Genomic DNA, 21416 nt, shown 5'->3' with positions numbered 1-21416 from the left:
TAATTACATTGTTTTGTGAAATGCCTAGCTTTTGCCATCGCCTTTAAATAAACTGCCTTTTACAAGCAGTGCAATTCACTAGGAGAGAAAAAAATTAGTTTTTAATGGATAATGTTTACAACTGGGGTAGGATTTTCTGTCTGAATCTTCACAACTCGTGGACAAAATGGCAAAACAAACACAAGTCATTTGTGCAATTATCAGTTGGGGTATGTGAGATAGGTTATCTGTAAATTGCCCGAAAGCTTGTCTGTAAATTGCCTGAACGCTCTCTACTTGGTGAAGTTGTGTTCACATTTTGGAACTTGTATATTCACGAGCACCAAATGAATGCAGCATACGGCAGATTTGTCATATGCTACATTTGTTTGGAGTTGTGAAAATTCAGACAGAAACTCCTACCCCAGTTCACAAGTTGTGTTCAAAGGTTATTTCGCCAAACAAACGCTCTTCACAACTAAGCAAACAATCCTTTTCTCTATTATTGCAGGAACCAGTTTGTGTGGTGGGACGTATATGTTGTGACAGCAATGGAAAACTGAACTCCAAATCTGTGTTACTTGAAGGTTCTCGTGAAACGTCGGCCGGGAAGACCATTCCTCTTGATCTCTCTCAGCTGCCGAGTTATTCCTTATTTCCGGGCCAGATTGTTGCAGTAGAAGGGGTTAACAGTACAGGAAACATGTTTGTTGCCAGTAAGATATTTGAGGTATGTTATGTATTACATACTATCCATGGCTGATTTTCCTCTTTTTGATATTTATGTAACACAGTCAGTGCAAGTCCATAGAATAGTTTTTTTTTTTTGTCTGGGTGTTTGCCTGTAGTAAGTCTTTGTTTAAAGTTTGCTTTAAGTTCATGTTTGATCACATTTCAGTTTAGGATTGTTCTTTGGGTTGCTACTTGTTTTGTTTTGTCTGTATATTTACAGGCATCTTTCTACAGGGCATCTAGATTATGGTAACCCCACTCCCATGGCTAGTGATTTTTAATGTTGGGCTAGTAAATTACTACTATTGCCATGCCCGACGGCTAGTGAAAACAAAATTGTCAGATGTTGCAGTTGAGTCTATTTTGTAAATATGAATATCCTAACCCATCCCCCACCCCTCAATGTTAGTGCTTTTCAGCTATTATCTCACTCTCTGATATATATCTGATTTATACTAGTATTTAGTAAAATTGTATTAACTTAAAGTAAAGTAGGGCTTGTGAATTTATAACTCTGGCTAGTAAATTTTTAAAATCATTGATCCCATAGCTGGTAGATTTTATAAAAATTCTAGATGCCCTAATTCTGGTATGAATTGTGTGTTGTGATGCATTACAGAGTCGTATTCAGTTTAACTGTGGTCAAGTTGTGTTAATGTTTTTGTGGTCAAGTTGTGTTAATGTTTTGGTGTAAGTGGTTTTTTTTAATAGCCATATTTAAAAACAATGAACAGTCTTTTAACCACACACACACACACACACACACACACACACACACACACACACACACACACACACACACACACACACACACACACACACACACACACACACACACACACACACACACACACACACACACCCATACCATACCATACCATACCATACCATACCATACACACACACACACACACACACACACACACACACACAGCTCCAAGGATGTGACCCCAGACAGGGTTCTCCCAGACCATAGCCAAATAGGTCAATTGCTTTTTTTTTATATATATCTAAAATGGCTACAACATTAGTATTTGGCTAATAAAATTTTATTTAAATTAGCAACTTTTTAATAATTTTTAAGAATATATTCTACATATCCGAAGATATTTAAAACTAAATTATTTCTGGTATAAGCCCTCCCAGTTTCTCAGGTTGCCCTTAATTCTAGAATCCTTTAAAGTGACAGACTCTAGTTTTTAAACACTACAACAGGTTTTTTTTTCACCATTAAAGCTGTTTGTGATCATTTGAATTAAAAGTACTTACATTTTAATATTTAGAATATTCATTTTCGTACACGTGAAGTGGTTCTGGTTATCCAAGTTTTTGTAATACCCCGAAATGCATTTTTCATAATTCTAAAAACGCACGTTCGTCTGAGAAGTAATGGTTATCAAGACACGCTCTAGTTATTTGAAGACGATATTCCCCATTTTAACATCACAGACTTCAGCTGCTCTGTTATAACATTATCTAGATATATTAGCTAAATTTTGTATTTATTTTCACCTTTATTTTTCACCTTTAATGCACCTTTAATAGATGGCCTTCATAAAAAAAAAAATGGTCAGTACTGGCATTGTGACATTCTAGTAATTTGGAATCTACAAGATTTGAGACGAGCACGAGAAGGCAGAATTTCTCGGAACATTGTCAGTGTGACATATTACTGTAAAACTACTCATTTACAGAAGTAATCGTACTTATGGGAAAATGTATTAGGTTTCCTCTCTAAGACATATGTCAGAATTACCAAATGTTTGACATTCAATAGCCGATAATTAACTCAATGTTCTCTAGTGGTGTCTTTAAACAAACACGAAAACAAACTTTTAAAGAAGTAACCGAGTTACAGAAACAAGTTGTTTCAGGTTGAACTTATTATTTTTAACTATTTTGAAAGCTGATATAGATAGGCCTCTATTAATGAAATTGTTTGCTTTTCAGAATGTGTGTGTCCCGCCTCCTGCAACATCAGTGAAGACTGAAAATGGTATTTATTTTGTTAACCATCTTCACAAGACCATATTAAAAAAACAATTGTGCTTATAAAGTGCTTCATTTATTAAAATAAATTATGTTAATTTTAAAAACTGAATTTACATTTTTTAAATATTAATTCCAGGATTGAGACCATTGACACAGGGTATTCACATTTTGGACATTCAAGTCGAGGCTGTTAAACATTTACCTAGTTTTGTCCTTTTTTTTTAAAAACCTGTCATATCAGTAGTCCTAATGTGGCAATGATGTTTGTCGTTTTCCGGTCCCAAAAGTTTGATGTTATAGGGGGTCTTCTGTCCAGACTTTGTAAAATTTCTTCTAGGTGCTGGCAGACTTGTAGAATGGGCTCTAGTGTTTACAGTTCAGCACCACATTCACACAATGAACCATCTCTGCAAGTTCCATCCTTCTAGGTGCTGGCAGACTTGTAGAATGGGCTCTAGTGTTTACAGTTCAGCACCACATTCACACAATGAACCATCTCTGCAAGTTCCATCCGTCTAGGTGCTGGCAGACTTGTAGAATGGGCTCTAGTGTTTACAGTTCAGCACCACATTCACACAATGAACCATCTCTGCAAGTTCCATCCGTCTAGGTGCTGGCAGACTTGTAGAATGGGCTCTAGTGTTTACAGTTCAGCACCACATTCACACAATGAACCATCTCTGCAAGTTCCATCCTTCTAGGTGCTGGCAGACTTGTAGAATGGGCTCTAGTGTTTACAGTTCAGCACCACATTCACACAATGAACCATCTCTGCAAGTTCCATCCTTCTAGGTGCTGGCAGATTTGTAGAATGGGCTCTAGTGTTTACAGTTCAGCACCACATTCACACAATGAACCATCTCTGCAAGTTCCATCCTTCTAGGTGCTGGCAGACTTGTAGAATGGGCTCTAGTGTTTACAGTTCAGCACCACATTCACACTTTGAACCATCTCTGCAAGTTCCATCCTTCTAGGTGCTGGCAGACTTGTAGAATGGGCTCTAGTGTTTACAGTTCAGCACCACATTCACACTTTGAACCATCTCTGCAAGTTCCATCCTTCTAGGTGCTGGCAGACTTGTAGAATGGGCTCTAGTGTTTACAGTTCAGCACCACATTCACACAATGAACCATCTCTGCAAGTTCCATTCTTCTAGGTGCTGGCAGACTTGTAGAATGGGCTCTAGTGTTTACAGTTCAGCACCACATTCACACAATGAACCATCTCTGCAAGTTCCATTCTTCTAGGTGCTGGCAGACTTGTAGAATGGGCTCTAGTGTTTACAGTTCAGCACCACATTCACACAATGAACCATCTCTGCAAGTTCCATTCTTCTAGGTGCTGGCAGACTTGTAGAATGGGCTCTAGTGTTTACAGTTCAGCGCCACATTCACACAATGAACCATCTCTGCAAGTTCCATTCTTCTAGGTGCTGGCAGACTTGTAGAATGGGCTCTAGTGTTTACAGTTCAGCGCCACATTCACACAATGAACCATCTCTGCAAGTTCCATCCTTTTTAGGTGCTTGTTTACACCACATGTCCGGTGCAAAGTTTGTTGTATTTTGTGTAGTTAATGCATGTATATAATAAATACTATAGGTCCTTAATCATTTTGATACTTTAAAACAAGTTTTAATTAAGAAATACATGTATCTTAAGTTTTCTTTACATTACATAGAATAGTGTGTAGTGTTTGGAACTGGCAATCATTCATATACCATCTGTTGCAGTGCCTTTAAGTTTGGTTGTGGCTGCAGGACCATTCACAACCTCTGACACACTGACCTATGACCCATTAGCCGACTTCCTTAAATACATTCACCGTGACAAGCCGGACTTGTGCATTTTGGTGAGTATTTCAGTTTTATTTACAATTGTAATCTAGAATGGTAAGTTTATAACATGGTTTTTATATCGAGAAGAGAAAAATAACTTCTATAAAGTTTGCTCTAGATATAGTCTTTGGCAAACCATTATGTTTCTGTAAATTATAAACAATTAAAAAAATTAGTTTTCAGTATTTCTAGATCTTTATAGTTACATATGTCTTGTTTTATATTCCATGGTGAAGCCTATAGCCAGTGAGAAATCAAGTGAATCGGTGAACCCAAATCATATAACCAAATGGCTTGTTTTGATTAAATAATATTGTTTCATATTTGTCGAAACAAAAGTGCACCATAAACATTGCAAACTAATAATTGCTAGGTTCTTCAGGCATCGATCACATATAGAAATGTTAAAAATACAACCGTAGTCCACTTTTTGATGAAAATAATCCAATCTGTGATCAGATTGGCTATCTATGGGTCTGATGATATTGAATAGCGAACTGAATATTACAAGTAATCAAGAGAAGCATTTATATGTACGGTCATAATAAAATAAATGATTGATTTTCATCCAATTTTTGTTTTTAAAAATATGTGTTTGGGGGTGTGTGTGTATTTTTTTTTTGTATTTTGACATTGTAACAAAATCAGCTCTCAACGTGAAAAACATTGAGGGGAGGGATTACTTGCCCCTAATTGAGATTATGTGGAGTCATTTAAGATACTACCATATTGATACCAAAAAAATTCACATGCTATGGGGAGTCAAAAATTGCTCTCCTTGAACTAATTTCAGGGGAGTGATGGAGCAAGAGTGATAGCTCCCCTTAAATACAGTCTGAAAAGATTATTTGTTGGGGACCAATATTTTTAAAACTATGGAAAGGGCCTTTATCCTCATGGTGAGTGGGCTTTCTTTTCTTATAGTTTAATAAAGCAGAAAGATCTTCAGTTTGACACAGACAAATGTTTCTTTACGGTCTACAGGGTCTAAAAAGTCTTTTATGAACTTAAGATTTAAAGTTTGTGTAATGACACCACTAAGCACATTGATTTATTAAGTATTGGCTCTTGGATGTCAAACATTTGATAATTTTTGACATATAGTCTTAGAGAGAAAACCCACTACATTTTTCCATTAGTAGCAAGGGATCTTTTATATGCATTTTCCCACAGACAGGATGGCACATACCACGACCTTTGCAGGGCTCAAACTTAAGAATTTGTCTCCCACAGTAATTTAGAAACAAAAGTGCCAGGTGTGAAACGGCCCACTGACAACAATTTAAATCCTGCCCATAAAAAGAGATACTTTTGCCGTAAATAACCATGACTGGACAGTTATTTTGCTGTATGTACACCAGGCGTAAACATTTTGCCATCATTGAGCAGCTTTACCGATGGCACAAAATGATGCTCCCGACCTACAGCAATTTATATCTTAACGACTGCAATTGTTGTTGGTGCACAAAATGATGCTCCCGACCTACGGCAATTTATATCTTAACCACTGCAATTGCTTTTGGTGCAGTTGTTAAGTTCGAGCCCAGCTTTGATGTACCAGTCGTGGTGCACTGGCTGGATCGTGAAATAGCCCAATGGGGATCGATCCCAGACTGACCGTGCATCAAGCAAGTGCTTTACCACTGGGCTACGCCTCTGAACTTGAAGAGTCATGTTTTTTTATGTGTATAAAAATCATTCTCTTTAGTTGTTTCTTCATTTTCTTTCAGCTGGGACCTTTCGTTGATATTAAAAATGAAGAAATTGAGGTAAATTGAATTTAATGTACATGCAATTATTATATATATATCTGGTATTCTTTAATTAATCTAAGCTGTTTAATTAGTAACAGAAATCAATTAAAATGGTTAATTGTTAAAAATCAGTGTTCAGAAAGTTATCCAATTAGCTTTTCAGGCCTCTGAAAATTGCGCAAACGATTGTTTTCTTCATGCAAATCTTGTTATGCGTAACCCACTTTTCATTTTCGCCCCCCACCCAACAAAAAACATTAAAAATATTTTACACTATTATTTGTCACTGTTCACATAATGATATATTTGTAATGGGTTACGCAAAATGAAAAGGGTGACCTGAAATGTTTTTAGTTTAACCCATATTTGTGTCACGCTAACTTTATTCTCAGATGTCTGCTTTTTAGATTTAGATTTTATTATGTGCATACTAGTTACTGAAAACACTGACTGTTATGTATGCAGGTTTTGCACAGGTCATTTTGTGAAAGTAATTCTTCTGGTGTTGACAAATACATATCTGATATATCAACATATAAATGAAAATGTAGACCGAGTTGAAAGTAATTAGTTAATAAATTAATCAATGAACAGTTTTGTAGTTCATACATGTGATAAATCATATGGATAACAATACATGAAGTTATATGCATTATTGCAAATAAATACCTTTTAAAGAACATGTCCTAAGTTTGCAGCTATTGTAAGATGGGTACGATAACAGAGCCTTGTTGTTATCGACTACTATTTCATACTAAATCAGTGTTCGAGATTAAATATTTTGGCCAGTATCCCAGTTGGATACTAACATTTCAAAATCTGGTATCCCACCAGAGAATTTAGTATTATATGGCATCCCGGTGGGATACTGGGTTCTTGAAGTCTGGTATCCAAAATTAAATTCTGGTATCCCCGGGATATCGGGATACCGTTAATCTCGAACACTGCTAAATATATTTTCTTGTTCTGGGCCTGTATTTTCGAAGCCATCTTAGCTACGACATATCGTAGCTACTTACGAGCAAAATACGAATGTCGTAGATTTAAGATACGACAGATTTTCGAAGGTATCGTAAAGTTATCTTAGTGTATCATGATTTACGATATTTATCGTAAACAAAAATGGGAACTCTCATCAAGTGGAGATAGAAAAGATGGGGTATTTCTCGGTGACGTCATCAAGGAAATTCCCTCTAAACGTCATCTCGGTACAGCTGACTTTTCAGAATGGATACTATGCAAGCGTCCGAATCCCCCCCAAAAAGGCCTCATAAGGGAAACTAATGTTCCATTGAAGTGGAAATTTTAATATCAGATGTTCAACATTAGTTTTCTCTTCTCTTTGGCTGGTTAACAGTGATTAGGCTACATTAGTCCCAGAATACAAAGTACTATAAATACACATAAATAAGTTTTTAAAATTATTTGATCCTGAATATTTTAGACCAGTGGTAAAGCACTCACTTAATGCGCGGTCGGCCTGGGATCGATCCCCGTCGGTGGGTCCATTGGGCTATTTCTCGTCCCAGCCAGTGCACCACGACTGGTCGTGGTATGTGTTATCCTGTCTATGGGTCGTGCATATAACATATCCCCTGCTACTAATGGAAAAAATAGTTTTCTCATTAAGACTATATGTCAAAATTACCAAATGTTTGACATCCAATAGTCGATGATTAATAAATCAATGTGCTCTAGTGGTGTCATTAAACAAAACAAACTTTAATTTTATACTTTAATAACAAAAAATCACAAATCCAAGAACGAAAATGGATACAGCCTAAGGGGCCGTTCAAATATTTGTGTCAAAATTAGACACCCTCCCTCCCCCTGTAATGCTAAACCATACAAACCGCAATTTTTAAAAATTATTTAAAGTTTGGAGACCTCTCCCATTTCCAAACAAGACATGCTATGGGTGTAATATAATTTTAAGGTGCTGTTTATGTACTTATGAATAAACTGATTTTATTTGATTTGGTTTGTTTTGCGATTTGGGAAAGCGCTGATCAGTGGTGGAGGTGGTGGTGGTGGTGGGGGGGGGGGGGGGGGGGCATGGGGTCATGCCACCCCCCAATCAAACCTTTTTAAACTATTAAATTTTATAAAATCATACACACATACATACATAGTGTGGATTTGCCCCATCCCCAATATGGGTTACCTGCATATATAAGACGTGTATAATCTGCGCCATTAGCGTAGCTAGGATATAAAATCCTGGCTACGCCAATGGCACAGATATGCATGCATTTCAACTCTATTTATAATCATCATTGTGTGTTTACATCTATATATATACTTTGTCCCATCCACCTACAAAAATGTTTTTTGTAAATAATTTTTTGTAACAAGAAAAGTAAAACTGTTTCGGAAATATATATATTTTTTTACTATTTTGTGTGCAGTTTAGAAAAGAATCGCTTAGAAATTAAAAATTTGTAGTAAATTCCATAGTATGAAAAAGGCGTTCCCTGTGGGAAGAACTATAGCTGTAACTACCTAAGTTAAACACTGTTGCCGTGACAGTGTTTATGAGAAGGTAAAAAAAAAGAAAAGAAAACCCATTAAAAAACAAACAAAATATTTTAGTAATAAAAAAGTGTGTTACGTAATGTTGTTCAATACACCCATCCCATGTAACGCTACATAACGTTTGTACATACATCCACCCACCCCCTCAAACGTTCACACAACATATTTTAGAATCTTAATAAAGCAGTATAAATATTATTTAATAAAATAATATTTTATTTTAAAAACTTTTTTTAATCTTTACATTTTTTAAGTACCACTAAAACATTTCAAATGTTAATTTTGGAAAAGTTTAATGTCTATTTTTGTATTGCTGTAAATAGTAAAAAATTGTCAATTGGGTTAACTTGAGTAATATTTCTTTTATTTGGGCTTTCCGATACATTATTTAGGTGCCTATCACATTTCACGTCTGTGCCTTCTTCAACAACCCCGATCAGGCCCCATTATATCGATTGGTAAGTTTTCTGAAATAGGTAGCGTAACAGTCAAAGGTCACGGTTGCAATAAACTGTTTTAAAGTTTTGACGGCAAAATACTTCGAGTTTACAAAACTGAGAAGCTGTATCTTCGTCATTGTCATGAAATAAGAAGTAAGGCGCCATATTGGTTCTAGTCTACGACAGGTAGGAACTTGTCGTAGAATCTACGATGTATTTACAATATATTGGAGTTACGACAATTTCGAAAATACGCTACGACATTTGCCGCAGTCACTTACGACAGATTTACGACATATCGTGGCTAAGATGGCTTCGAAAATATGGGCCCAGTCTGTATATCGAATGTGTTTGCTGTCATATACTAATGTTTGTAACACTCAGTTTTCACTTTAACTTGTGATGTATATTTTTTCGTACATACAAAGTTATTGAGAGGTAAAATCAGTTTGGGCTCCTACAAGCATTAGGACAACAACAAACACCTTGTAAATACAGACACTGATGTTCTAAATAAGAAAATGTATTTGATTTGTAGGTTCATCGAAAAGGCTCTATTGGTCGGAAACATTTTACAATGGTTGTAAAGCCAGGACTGTCCCTTTAAAAGAGGTTGTACTTACTACTGCCTTTGTAACATGCTTCCAACTGGCCGAGCCATTTTAATATGCAATTTCAGTCTTTGCCTAATGAACAATGACAGTAAATTTAGGTCAGTCTCTTCAGGGGTAGAAATTAAGATAATTCAAATAGTTCCACTGATCTGGGGGGTATAGGCCTAAAAAGGTTACTAGTCGCTGGGAAATATCAATAGTCCTCTTAATATTGGGGCATCCTAAGATTGTAAGAAGATGAGAGCTCTGTGGGTTCCAGCAGGTGGTTAAGATACCCACAATACCAGATGTAACTTGTATTATTGTATCATGGTGAAATAGCCTGACAGCAAGTTATTTTTTGGGTGAAATCTTCTCAAAATTATTGGCATGGGGGACTAGCATCATTTAAACTGTATTTGTCCACAGTAATTTTTACTTGCACGGGGCATAAGGGATTGAGCGTTGGTTTCTATCCCTGCTCTTCAGTAATGTTATATTTTCAATTTACTTTGTTTTTCACAGAAGTGCTCGTTGACATGTAGCTACACAGACTTGTTCCAGTCTCGTCTTCAGCAGATTGTCAGCATTACAGAACGGTGAGTATAGCTGTGTTCACACTTACTCTTTAAACTGGTATAGCTAAAATGCAATCTTTTCACTATACCGATATGGCCATACACCTACCTGATGTTGCTGTAAGAACTCATTCTGGGTGGGAGCCGGTACCGGGCTGCGAACCCTGTACCTACCAGCCTGTAGTCCGATGGCTTAACCATGACACCACCAAAGTTTAAATGTAAGTGTGAATGCAAATGTTCTAGTTAAACCAGTATACGGTGACAGTGATGTCACAGCCAGAATAAACGGTAAGTCCATTGTTGTTTAGATGTCCTGTGCAAGTGCGGATTACTACACTTTGTTACATGTGTGAATGCTCGTCATTTCCAATCAAAAGTGTTTTAAATAAACCAGTATAGTTAAACCAGTTTAACTTGTGTTAGTGAGAACACAGCTTGTGATTACAGGAAGATAAGATTCGTTACAACTGTTGACCCTTGTTTCAGAGGTTCTTACCCTTTCTACTTCATGTAAACAATTCTTAGCATTTTGGCCTACTTCAAACACCAGGATGTCTAGAAATGCATTGAATTTGATAGAATTGATAATTTAGTTTGTTTTGTTTAAAGACAACACTAAGAGCTCATTGATTTGATTATTAATCATATGATGTTGGATGTCAAATATTTGGTAATTTTGATATATAGTCCTAGAAAGGAAACTACATTTTTCTATTAATAGCAAGGAATCTTTTATATGCACCATCCCACAAACAGGATAGCACATATCACATATGGCTGGATAAAAAAAATAGCCCAGTGAAGTGATATTTTCATCAGAAAGTTGTCAGTAATGATTGTATAAGTTGATAGGGTTTTTAAAAAATGTTTTAACTGAAGATATTTTACGCTGGTAAAAGAAGCAAAGTTGGATCAGTAGCTTAAATAGAGTGATATCATATGGGTTTAAAATGTCTTCTTTCTAAAAAAAATTCAAACAAGAAATTTCTGGCCTCACATGTCAACATTTTAGTTTTTTTCCCATGGAATGATGTAGATATTTTCTGCGCATTTCTTGCTATGTTGTTAAACCACATTTGGAGCCAAAATGTCATTGTGCATGAACTAGGACGTGCATTCTGAGTTCAGTTTAAATATGCCCCTTATTTTGGTATCAAATTAATCCAACTTTTCTGTGCAATCCATGCATCAATTCTGGAACTTTGATCTGATCAGAGACCAACCTTTTTTTTTTTTTTTGCCTAACGTGGATACACGTAAAGTTCTTGAAATTTAGATTTTGCAGTACAGTAGTGGTTTCAGAGGGAAATACCATAATGTAATCCCAATGTGGTATGTACTGTCCTGTCTGATACATCAATGTGCTCTAGTGGAGTTATTAAACAAAAACCAACTTTACCCAGTTCGTCACCATTTACCAAAAACTTACAGACCAGCAGGTACCCATTTAATGCTTCATCTCTGTGTTGTTAAACCAAAGTTAGTTTGTTTTGTTTAACGACACCACTAGAGCACATTGATTTATTAATCATCAGCTATTGGATGTCAGACATTTGGTAATTCAAACATATAATCTTAGAGAGGAAACCTGCTACATTTTCCCATTAGTAGCAAGGGATCTTTTATATGCATCATCCCACAGACAGGATTGCACATACCACGGCCTTTGATATATCAGTCGTAGTGCACTGGCTGGGATGACAAATGGCCCAATGGGCCCACTGATGGGGATTGATTTTAGACCGACTGCGCATCCTGACCCTTTGTTAAACCAGCTCCATAGGAACAGTATCTGGAGGGGGTGGGGTATGATATCTCATATGGGATGGGGTGGGGGCAGCACAGTATCTAGTAGGTGGGGAATAAGCCATATTTTTTTCTTTGTGTATAGAGTATGACAAAAAGAAATAAGTTTAGTACTCAAATGGGAGTTCCCAGTTCTTTGGGCCTGTAACATAAATATTTTTCCTGTTTCTACAAAATGCCCTGTCCCTTCGCCCTACTAAAGCTAACATACCAATTAGGAACAATTAATTTTATAAGCATTTCCCCATTTAGAGCAGATCATTCTTGACTTTATTAACATGTTGTATCCGCTCTCAATGCCTGTTGGATTGTTCTTATCTCTTTGCTTTTTACCAAGTTTATTTATGCAGTTGTTGAAATTCAGGGATTGAACAGTGTGTATTTCCTTGTGTGTTTCAGAATAAACTGTCATCTTGTGGTGGTACCATCTCAGCGTGACATTCACCATGACTCGGTCTATCCTCAACCTCCATTCAATATGCCAAATTTACAGGCAAAGGTAAATGGGTACCAGCTCTTGCAAATAGTCACCTATGGAATAAAAGATGTGTTGCTTTTGTTAAACTTTACAGTTAAAAATTGAATATTTTTGAATTTTTAGAATAAATATTTATATTAACAAATAGGTTTTAATGAATATAGAGGTATATACCTTTGGAAAAAGTTAAATATTAAGTATTTTTGATTTTTTAGAATAAATATTTATATTAACAAATAGGTTTTAATGAATATAGAGGTATATACCTTTGGAAAAGGTTAAATATTAAGTATTTTTGATTTTTTAGAATAAATATTTATATTAACAAATAGGTTTTAATAGGTTAGAACATTTTAGGATATGGATAGTGATGTTCCAGTGATCGATTATAATGAAAAATTGATCGGTTTGTCTCTAGGATGTGTTGATCGATTATAAAAACCCATAATTGATTGTGTGGGACAATGTTAGTGGTAGTAGTTATTCCAGTTTAGTTTAGATCATAGAACAGATGTAAATAGTTCCTCTAGTTTAGATCATAGAACAGATGTAAATATTCTGGAATTTGGGTTTGTTTTCATGTGTACCTTAAGAAAATAGATATTAAGTGGTTATTTATGGTGTAATCTTTATAATTCGGATCCTTTTTAAACTATATAATTCTACTTGGTTCGGATTTGTACTGGAAAAATCCCTGTTATGGTATGATCTAACAGCAACTCTTTGATTTTGCAGAATGTCCAATTTGTCAGCGACCCCTGCACCCTTGTAATCAACAACACAGTGTTCAGTATTACATCCACTGATATTCTGTTTCATCTTGGAGCTGAAGAAGTGTCATTGTAAGTATTGTGAAAAGGATAGTTTGGTTGAGAAAGCTTGTCTATTTTTGCTTAACCCATGTTTCATCTGCACAATAAATCAATACAGGACATCATATATTTGGTTTTATAGGGATTATGAAAAATTAAATTGGTTATTAATGTTTCTGCCAGAAAGAAATTTTTGGGTATGGCACTATAAAATTGAATGCAATCACAGGTATGTGGGGCCTCCCCCAGAAAGAAAATAGATTAAATTTAGGGTTAGGGTTAAGAAAATCATACAGTGATGATAAAGAGTAATTAATTTTGTTGAAAGGTTAAAAAAAAATCTGCAAAAACATTTGGGTATGGTGCCATACCCGTTTTACCCTCTGGCAGAAACCCTGGTTACCTGTAATTGTTTTTTACAACAAGACAAGACAATTTTTATTCAGTATAAGGCCATAGGCCCATAATACAGTTAGAAATTGTGATACATGTAATTGTTTTTGTGTAACCCTTAAATGGTTTATCAGTATGAACATACTTTTTTTAATTTTTGGAGGCCTGACTTTTGTTATCTGACTGATTTAAAAAATATATATTTCAAACTAAACTTGTTTAAATCATCAACAATCTGTCATTTATTAAATAACTAATCCCATTTGGATGTATAATTTTATATAGTATTTGCACTCAAGCATTTGCATGCACACACAAAAAGGAAAGAATATCATAAAGAAAACATTTTACATGTGTTTTCTTCAAATTTTTATATTGTAGTCCACCAGGATCAGCAGATAGACTAGGGAGACTGACAAACCATCTACTTATGCAACATAGGTAAATTAGTGTTCTTAGAGAATGTTAATTATTCCAAAAACCATGTAAACAGTAAACATGTAAATACAGTATGTACTTTAAAAAATGTCATTCAGATGTGCGATTGTTCTGGTCGGGGCCCATCGTTCCAGCCAGTGTACCATGACTGGTTTATCAAAGGCCATGGTATGTGCTATGCTGTCTGTGGGATAGTGCATATATAAAATATCCCATGCTTCTAATGGAAAAATGTAGTGGGTTTCCTCTCTAAGACTATATGTCAAAATTACCAATTGTTTGACGTCCATTAGCCAATGGTTAATAAATCATTGTGCTCTAGTGGTGTCATTAAACAAAAAAAAAAACTTGCCATGCAGACAAGGGAGCATTCCAAAGAGAAAACTTGTCATGTTTCTTCCAATTTAGTATTGCTGATTTTAAAACTATTGTATCATTTTGTCAAGAATTTGGTTTATAGATTTGAATTTGAATTGCTTACAGTTACTATCCACTTTACCCACCATCAGAGGAAGTGTGTGTAGACTTTGATCACTTCGAGCAGGCTGGACGGATACCGGTCAAGCCCCATGTTCTCATTGTGCCATCAGATCTTCGTTATTTTATTAAGGTAAATTTAGATCAGAATGTTTATCAATTGTGTGCTTGTCACATTTATTATTGAAATCTCTGAGTTTGCTGTCCATGTAGGATATTTATTACTATTAGAACTTTTTTTAACAACTAAAGTTATATATTGAATGCATTTTCTTGTATGGAATATTGGTGCCTGTATAGCAAATGTGATTTTCATTGTCCTAATGATATTAATGTATATTAGTTGTGAAACTAATTATAAAAAGCGTATTGCACATTCTGGGCGACATTTTCTTCCTTCTCCCTGTCATTTTTTTTCGAGGCTTGTATGGATAGGTATATTTTTTTTATGTTGGAAAACAGAATAGCATTTGTGTAAAGTCACTAGATGTAGATACATTAAAATTTAAAATGGACTTGTTTAAGACTGCAATTTTCATGGCGTTTGTGCCAAATTTGAGCACATACTGTAATAAAAGTATTTAGAATCTGGAAGATACCAATTTTTGCTTCTATGAAGTGTGTAGTTAGCACATACACAAACAATGCACATATAATGAGCTATCTGTTTATTGACAATTATTCAGTGAATTTTTGTAAAAGAAGAGAAGATGGGAAGCTTTCATTGGGTGTTATTTAAATAACAAATTTGTTTGATTTTTATACTTAACAGGATATTAAAGGATGTTGCTGTGTTAACCCAGGTCGCCTAGCCAAGGGTCAAGTTGGTGGAACGTACTGCAGGCTTGTGATAACACCCAGTGGCTCACAATCTCCAAATATTGCGGCCCAAGTGATTAGAGTATAAGGAATCACGGCTCGAACTTAATGGCAGCACATAATCGGGGGCTTTACCAATGGCAGTGTTTTTCTGCTGGATAAAAATGATGGCTGTTGGTTGAATGGATAATTTTTAGGTTTCTTTTTTTTTTTTCTTTTTTTTTTTGTTGCAAAAGTTACTGGTTTAAAATTGCTAAAGGCAGTCTAAAAATTGCCGTAGGTGAGAATTTTACCTATGGGAAAAACCTTTAAAATTCTTAAGTTCAAGCCCTGAGGGACTCTTCTGTTTTCTCGTTTCATTATTTGGCTTATTCTTTATTTATATTGTATAATATAAAATAAGTTACGTGTTATATTTTACATTGTTATATTGATTAGTACAAATGAAGTAAATACCTCATAAAGATAAAAATGCCACTGCAGATCAGTTTTGCATCAGCTTTTAGCGGCGACACAGCTGATTGCTACAGCAGATTTCGAGGGTTGGATGAAGCTTTATGATAAGTCCTCACCTGATAAGTGATGGGGTATAAGATCCATCCCCACTGGATGACTTTTTGTTGATCTAGGGATGGCATATATAGATTAGTGGTGGAGTGTTCACCTGAGGTGTGATGGGTTTCAGGATCTTCAATGCACTCTGGTTTATAAGCACACTGCGACTAATGTCGACCACAGTCGCTTTTAGTCACTTTACACACCCTTGTTTTGACTTTGTACACAATAAGTAATGGTTTTATGTGATATATTTGATGAATTGTACTTTTTGTTTCTTTCATATTTTAAAACTTTATATTTTGTCTAAAATTATGAAAAATTAACACATACCGACATGTAAACTGAGTTGTTTGCTCTCAACACTTTTGACAGGGGTGAAGCTAAGTAGACCAGTTTTTATATTAATGTGGTTACACGTTGTAATATTAATAATATACCTTAGCTAATTTTGAATTTGAATAACGTCAGTATTCCAATGATGTCACTTTGCATTTCCTTTCAATAACAATAAACTGGGTGCATGATGTTTCTGTTTCAAGAACGCTGAAAAAATTCCAGTTCAAAAATGCTATTGAAATATTTTTTGTTAACATTACTAATGCACCTGACATTTGAAGAAAATATTGTAATTTAAAATGTACTATTTACGAAATTATGATTTTAAGTGAAATTACGGTAAGATATTTTATATTGCGTACCGGCTTTTGTGGTGTTGTGGTTAAGCTATTGGACATAAGGCTGGTAAGTACAGGGTTTGTAGCTGGGTACCGACTCCCAGCCAGAGTGAGTTTTACTGACTCAATGGGTAGGTCTAAGACCACTACACTCTCTTCTCTCTCACTAACAATTAACAACTAACCCACTGTCCTGGACAGACAGCCCAGATAGCTGAGATGTGTGCCCGGGACAGTATGTTTGAACCTTAATTGGATATGAGCATGAAAATAAGTTAAAATGAAATGCATGAATGTTGTGTATGAAGCCAAAAGAAATGTGTGAAAAGTCAACCGTAGTCTATCAAAGGCCATGGTATGTCCTGTTCATCACAGGATACTGGTTAAAAAATGTTTCACTGATTTATTGGTAGGAGTAGCCTTTATGGCAGCAGTGGATTTTCTCTCTATGGATCTACTGTTTTCCTTCCCTTCCCTATTCATCTAGTGTTCTTCAGCTGATACATCACAGACTGATGTCACACTGGAAAGAATTTAGTTTTAGCCAATTTTGCAATATGTAGAGTATTTTCTTGAACATGGTTTTTAAAAAAGCTAATTTATACAAGATTTTATTAGCCGAATATTAAATGTTGTAATCACTTTTTATGAAAACTAGCAGTTGGTTAATTTGGCAATGGGCAGGGTGAGCCCTGTAAGTAGCTGTAGTATGCTGTCATGTTTAGGGAAGTGTATATTAAAAAATTTAATTTTTTTCTTGATTGGTCAATAATCACTGATCGTTGTTTTGAGGTGCGTATCTTTTCTGTTTTGCATAAATTGCAGTTTGCACACACCAGGATGACCACAAACAATGGATTTGCCAAAATTGATAACTTAACTAATTTCTAGTTAATGTTAAGGATTGTCTGTTATTTCGTTTACATTCATGGGGTATGAAATAAAAAATCCACAATATAATTGCTGAAGCTCTCCTGTTACACCATTATCTAAAACTCGCCAAATAACCATGATATCAAAACAAGAAATAAATGACCTCGTATTGCTACAGTTGGACTATTGGGATGACATTAAACTGTAATGAATGTAACAGAAATTTAATTATTATACCAATGCTTAGATAATAACAGAAAAGAATATCACTACAGGGTGAACAAGCATTTTTGCAATGAACACATTGTCCCTAGCAATTGAAATTACCTTGGAAGTCACAGAGTGTGAAAATGCAGAAATCACACGTTTGCTTTCCAGTACAGTACATCTATTCTTGCACTTGTCGTTTAAAGCAAGAGTGCCTTCTTTCTCATAAAGATAGGCACTGTTGCTGAGCAGACTGGCTTATTTCTAGCAGTAAAGGGGCGTTTTATTTCAATCAGCCTTTCATCTACGCCATCTAGGGAACAACAAAAGAAGGGTTTCAATTTGTTAATAATTAAAAAAAAATATATATATATGTTTCCACTGAAACCACCTTAAAATTTTAAATTACATAAAAATATTTAAAATATTTGACGTTTCGTTAGTCTAAAAACCAACATCCTCAGGAGAATAAACAAACAAAGTGCTGGGCATATAACCAGTAAGGTATAAAACAGAGAATGTCAGTTTGGAAGTTAAAAACACAAAGCTAGGTAACAAGGCAGGAGCTGACCAATAGCATAACAATAAAATTAAAGAACAAAGGGGTATAAAAAGTCTTAGTTGTTAAAGCCAGTAGGTCTGTACTCATTGAGGCCATTGGTGTGAACAGTATTCAGTTTATGTATCCAAATGGATTCTGCAAGGTCTAACTTAGCTTGGTCTCTGTTAACTTGCTGTAAAAGAACACAACTGTAATCATAGTGTTGTAAATTGAAGTGAGGGGCCACATGTTGAGTTTTATCTTTTTTTATTATATTTGATGTTATGTCTGTGACCAGAAAGTCATTTACTGAATGTTTGAAAGGTCTGTCCAACATACTGTATTTGGCAAAGTTTGCAAGTAAGGCAGTATATGACATACGATGAAGCACAGTTGAGGGTGTTTTTTAAATTATATTTGATGTTATGTCTGTGACCAGAAAGTCGTTTACTGAATGTTTGAATGGTCTGTCCAACATACTGTATTTGGCAAAGTTTGCAAGTAAGGCAGTATATGACATACGATGAAGCATAGTTGAGGGTGGTTTTAAAAAAAAAAGTTTTATTAGTTTTACTGGTGATCAAGTCTGTGGTGAGCATAGCAGCACAAGTTTTACACTTAGAACGCCCACAAGGGCTGCAGCCCCGAGCCTGGGGTATATTTTTTATCCGACACAGTTGGTTACATTTTAAAATGTTAGCTAAGGTGACATTTTTACGTTCAGCGATGGTGATGGGTGTGGCCACTAAAGTTTTAGCCATCCTTTCACTAGTATGAAGAATGTTTGTGTCTTTGGAAAATTTATGGAGGTTTGGTTGCCTGCGATCATAGGTAGTTACCCAAAGTACAATGTTTTTGGGCAACTGGGATTTGTATGTGTACTGTATCAATTCAGCTCTAGGGCGGTTCTGTGCTTTTTTTTAACATAACAATTGTTAATAACAATGCCACTTTGTTTAACTTTGCACTTTTTTAACTGTTCGTATTGTGCTATGGCAACGGACTCATATTTTTGCCCATGTGTTATTGAAGCAGTACTTATTTTACTTGATTTGGTCAATGCCCATACCAACATTGGAAAGTTAGTTCGCTCTGTTGCTTTGCATATCTGTCCAAGTCGAGATGTCTGTAGCCGTTTACACCTCTCTTTATACCATCGTTTACATGAAGATTGTTTTCTGGTAGCAACCTCAATTTCTCTAATCTGTTCATCACTAATATCAGTTATGAAAGCACTTTCTAAAAATTTGAAAACAATCCTCATTACTTTTACAAAAATATCTGTGGTCATGAGCATATCTTTCCATGTCACATGGTTCGTACAACTGGCTAATAGGCATGTCAAAAATTCTCCTTAACAAATTACCAAAACTAATATCTACAGTGTGCTTGAGGCCCCATCCCTGCGCCACATTCACATTGGCATTCTCTGACACAGCCAAACTTATCAAAACTAATATCTACAGTGTGCTTCAGGCTCCATCCCTGCGCCACATTCACATTGGCATTCTCTGACACAGCCAAACTTAACAAAACTAATATCTACAGTGTGCTTGAGGCCCCATCCCTGCGCCACATTCACATTGGCATTCTCTGACACAGCCAAACTTAACAAAACTAATATCTACAGTGTGCTTCAGGCTCCATCCCTGCGCCACATTCACATTGGCATTCTCTGACACAGCCAAACTTATCAAAACTAATATCTACAGTGTGCTTGAGGCCCCATCCCTGCGCCACATTCACATTGGCATTCTCTGACACAGCCAAACTTATCAAAACTAATATCTACAGTGTGCTTCAGGCTCCATCCCTGCGCCACATTCACATTGGCATTCTCTGACACAGCCAAACTTAACAAAACTAATATCTACAGTGTGCTTGAGGCCCCATCCCTGCGCCACATTCACATTGGCATTCTCTGACACAGCCAAACTTATCAAAACTAATATCTACAGTGTGCTTCAGGCTCCATCCCTGCGCCACATTCACATTGGCATTCTCTGACACAGCCAAACTTAACAAAACTAATATCTACAGTGTGCTTGAGGCCCCATCCCTGCGCCACATTCACATTGGCATTCTCTGACACAGCCAAACTTATCAAAACTAATATCTACAGTGTGCTTCAGGCTCCATCCCTGCGCCACATTCACATTGGCATTCTCTGACACAGCCAAACTTAACAAAACTAATATCTACAGTGTGCTTGAGGCCCCATCCCTGCTCCACATTCACATTGGCATTCTCTGACACAGCCAAACTTAACGAAACTAATATCTACAGTGTATGTGAGGGTTTTCTTCATTCCAGCTTTGCACACTGACCTAATGAAAAACTAGTCACCATCCGACACATACCTCACAAATTAAAAAACAAAAAACCATCATAAAGATCTTTAGGTCTTTTGTCAAAAACCTTTCAGAGTGGTTGCAAGTATGTTTCTGTCACGGAACTTCTAACGCCATTACCGGCAACTACTCCCACCACTCAGTTCCCCCCGGCAACAGAATCAGAAACCCACAATGGGTGTAACAGTATTTTTCCAAATATCCCAACATATACATATAGGTCTCCCTGTATCGGGTAGTTTTCTATCCAAGTATCTTGGCTCTAGGCGTATTGAGGGAACAAGAGTGTGTGTGTGTGTGTGCGCACACACTATTAACCAACGTTGAATCCACTAGAAAGACAACAACACAAGTTTAGTTTCAAATATGTATTATATAATACCAGGTAAGTGTTACAGCACTTACATGGCCTGTTGCAACAAGTGGCACACCACCTCTAGGCTGAGCACCACACATAAACTTAATCACTTGGCAATTAGGGATATAGTTACCCCTCACAGTTAAACATCACCCAACCTTAGAATAATTATTATCCTCAGTCTTCTC

At 36.0% G+C, this 21416-nt stretch overlaps 1 protein-coding gene across 1 annotated transcript in view; it reads left to right on the top strand.

Moving 5' to 3' along the window:
- LOC121370931 (DNA polymerase alpha subunit B-like) overlaps nucleotides 1-18767 on the top strand; it is a 31395-nt gene extending 12628 nt beyond the window's left edge. The window contains exons 8-17 of the mRNA XM_041496476.1: nucleotides 491-709; nucleotides 2662-2707; nucleotides 4436-4554; nucleotides 6271-6309; nucleotides 10388-10461; nucleotides 12649-12748; nucleotides 13463-13569; nucleotides 14314-14373; nucleotides 14854-14980; nucleotides 15620-18767. Of these exons, the coding sequence (XP_041352410.1) occupies nucleotides 491-709; nucleotides 2662-2707; nucleotides 4436-4554; nucleotides 6271-6309; nucleotides 10388-10461; nucleotides 12649-12748; nucleotides 13463-13569; nucleotides 14314-14373; nucleotides 14854-14980; nucleotides 15620-15754 (1026 nt within the window). The 3' untranslated portion in view covers nucleotides 15755-18767. The remainder of the gene's footprint in view (nucleotides 1-490; nucleotides 710-2661; nucleotides 2708-4435; nucleotides 4555-6270; nucleotides 6310-10387; nucleotides 10462-12648; nucleotides 12749-13462; nucleotides 13570-14313; nucleotides 14374-14853; nucleotides 14981-15619) is intronic.
- Nucleotides 18768-21416: the final 2649 nt, after the last annotated feature.

This window comes from Gigantopelta aegis, chromosome 4, assembly GCF_016097555.1.
Source record: "Gigantopelta aegis isolate Gae_Host chromosome 4, Gae_host_genome, whole genome shotgun sequence".
Lineage (NCBI taxonomy): Eukaryota > Metazoa > Mollusca > Gastropoda > Neomphalida > Peltospiridae > Gigantopelta > Gigantopelta aegis.
The sequence above is the reverse complement of the archived record's forward strand: the minus strand, read 5'-3'. Positions and strand labels throughout refer to the sequence as shown.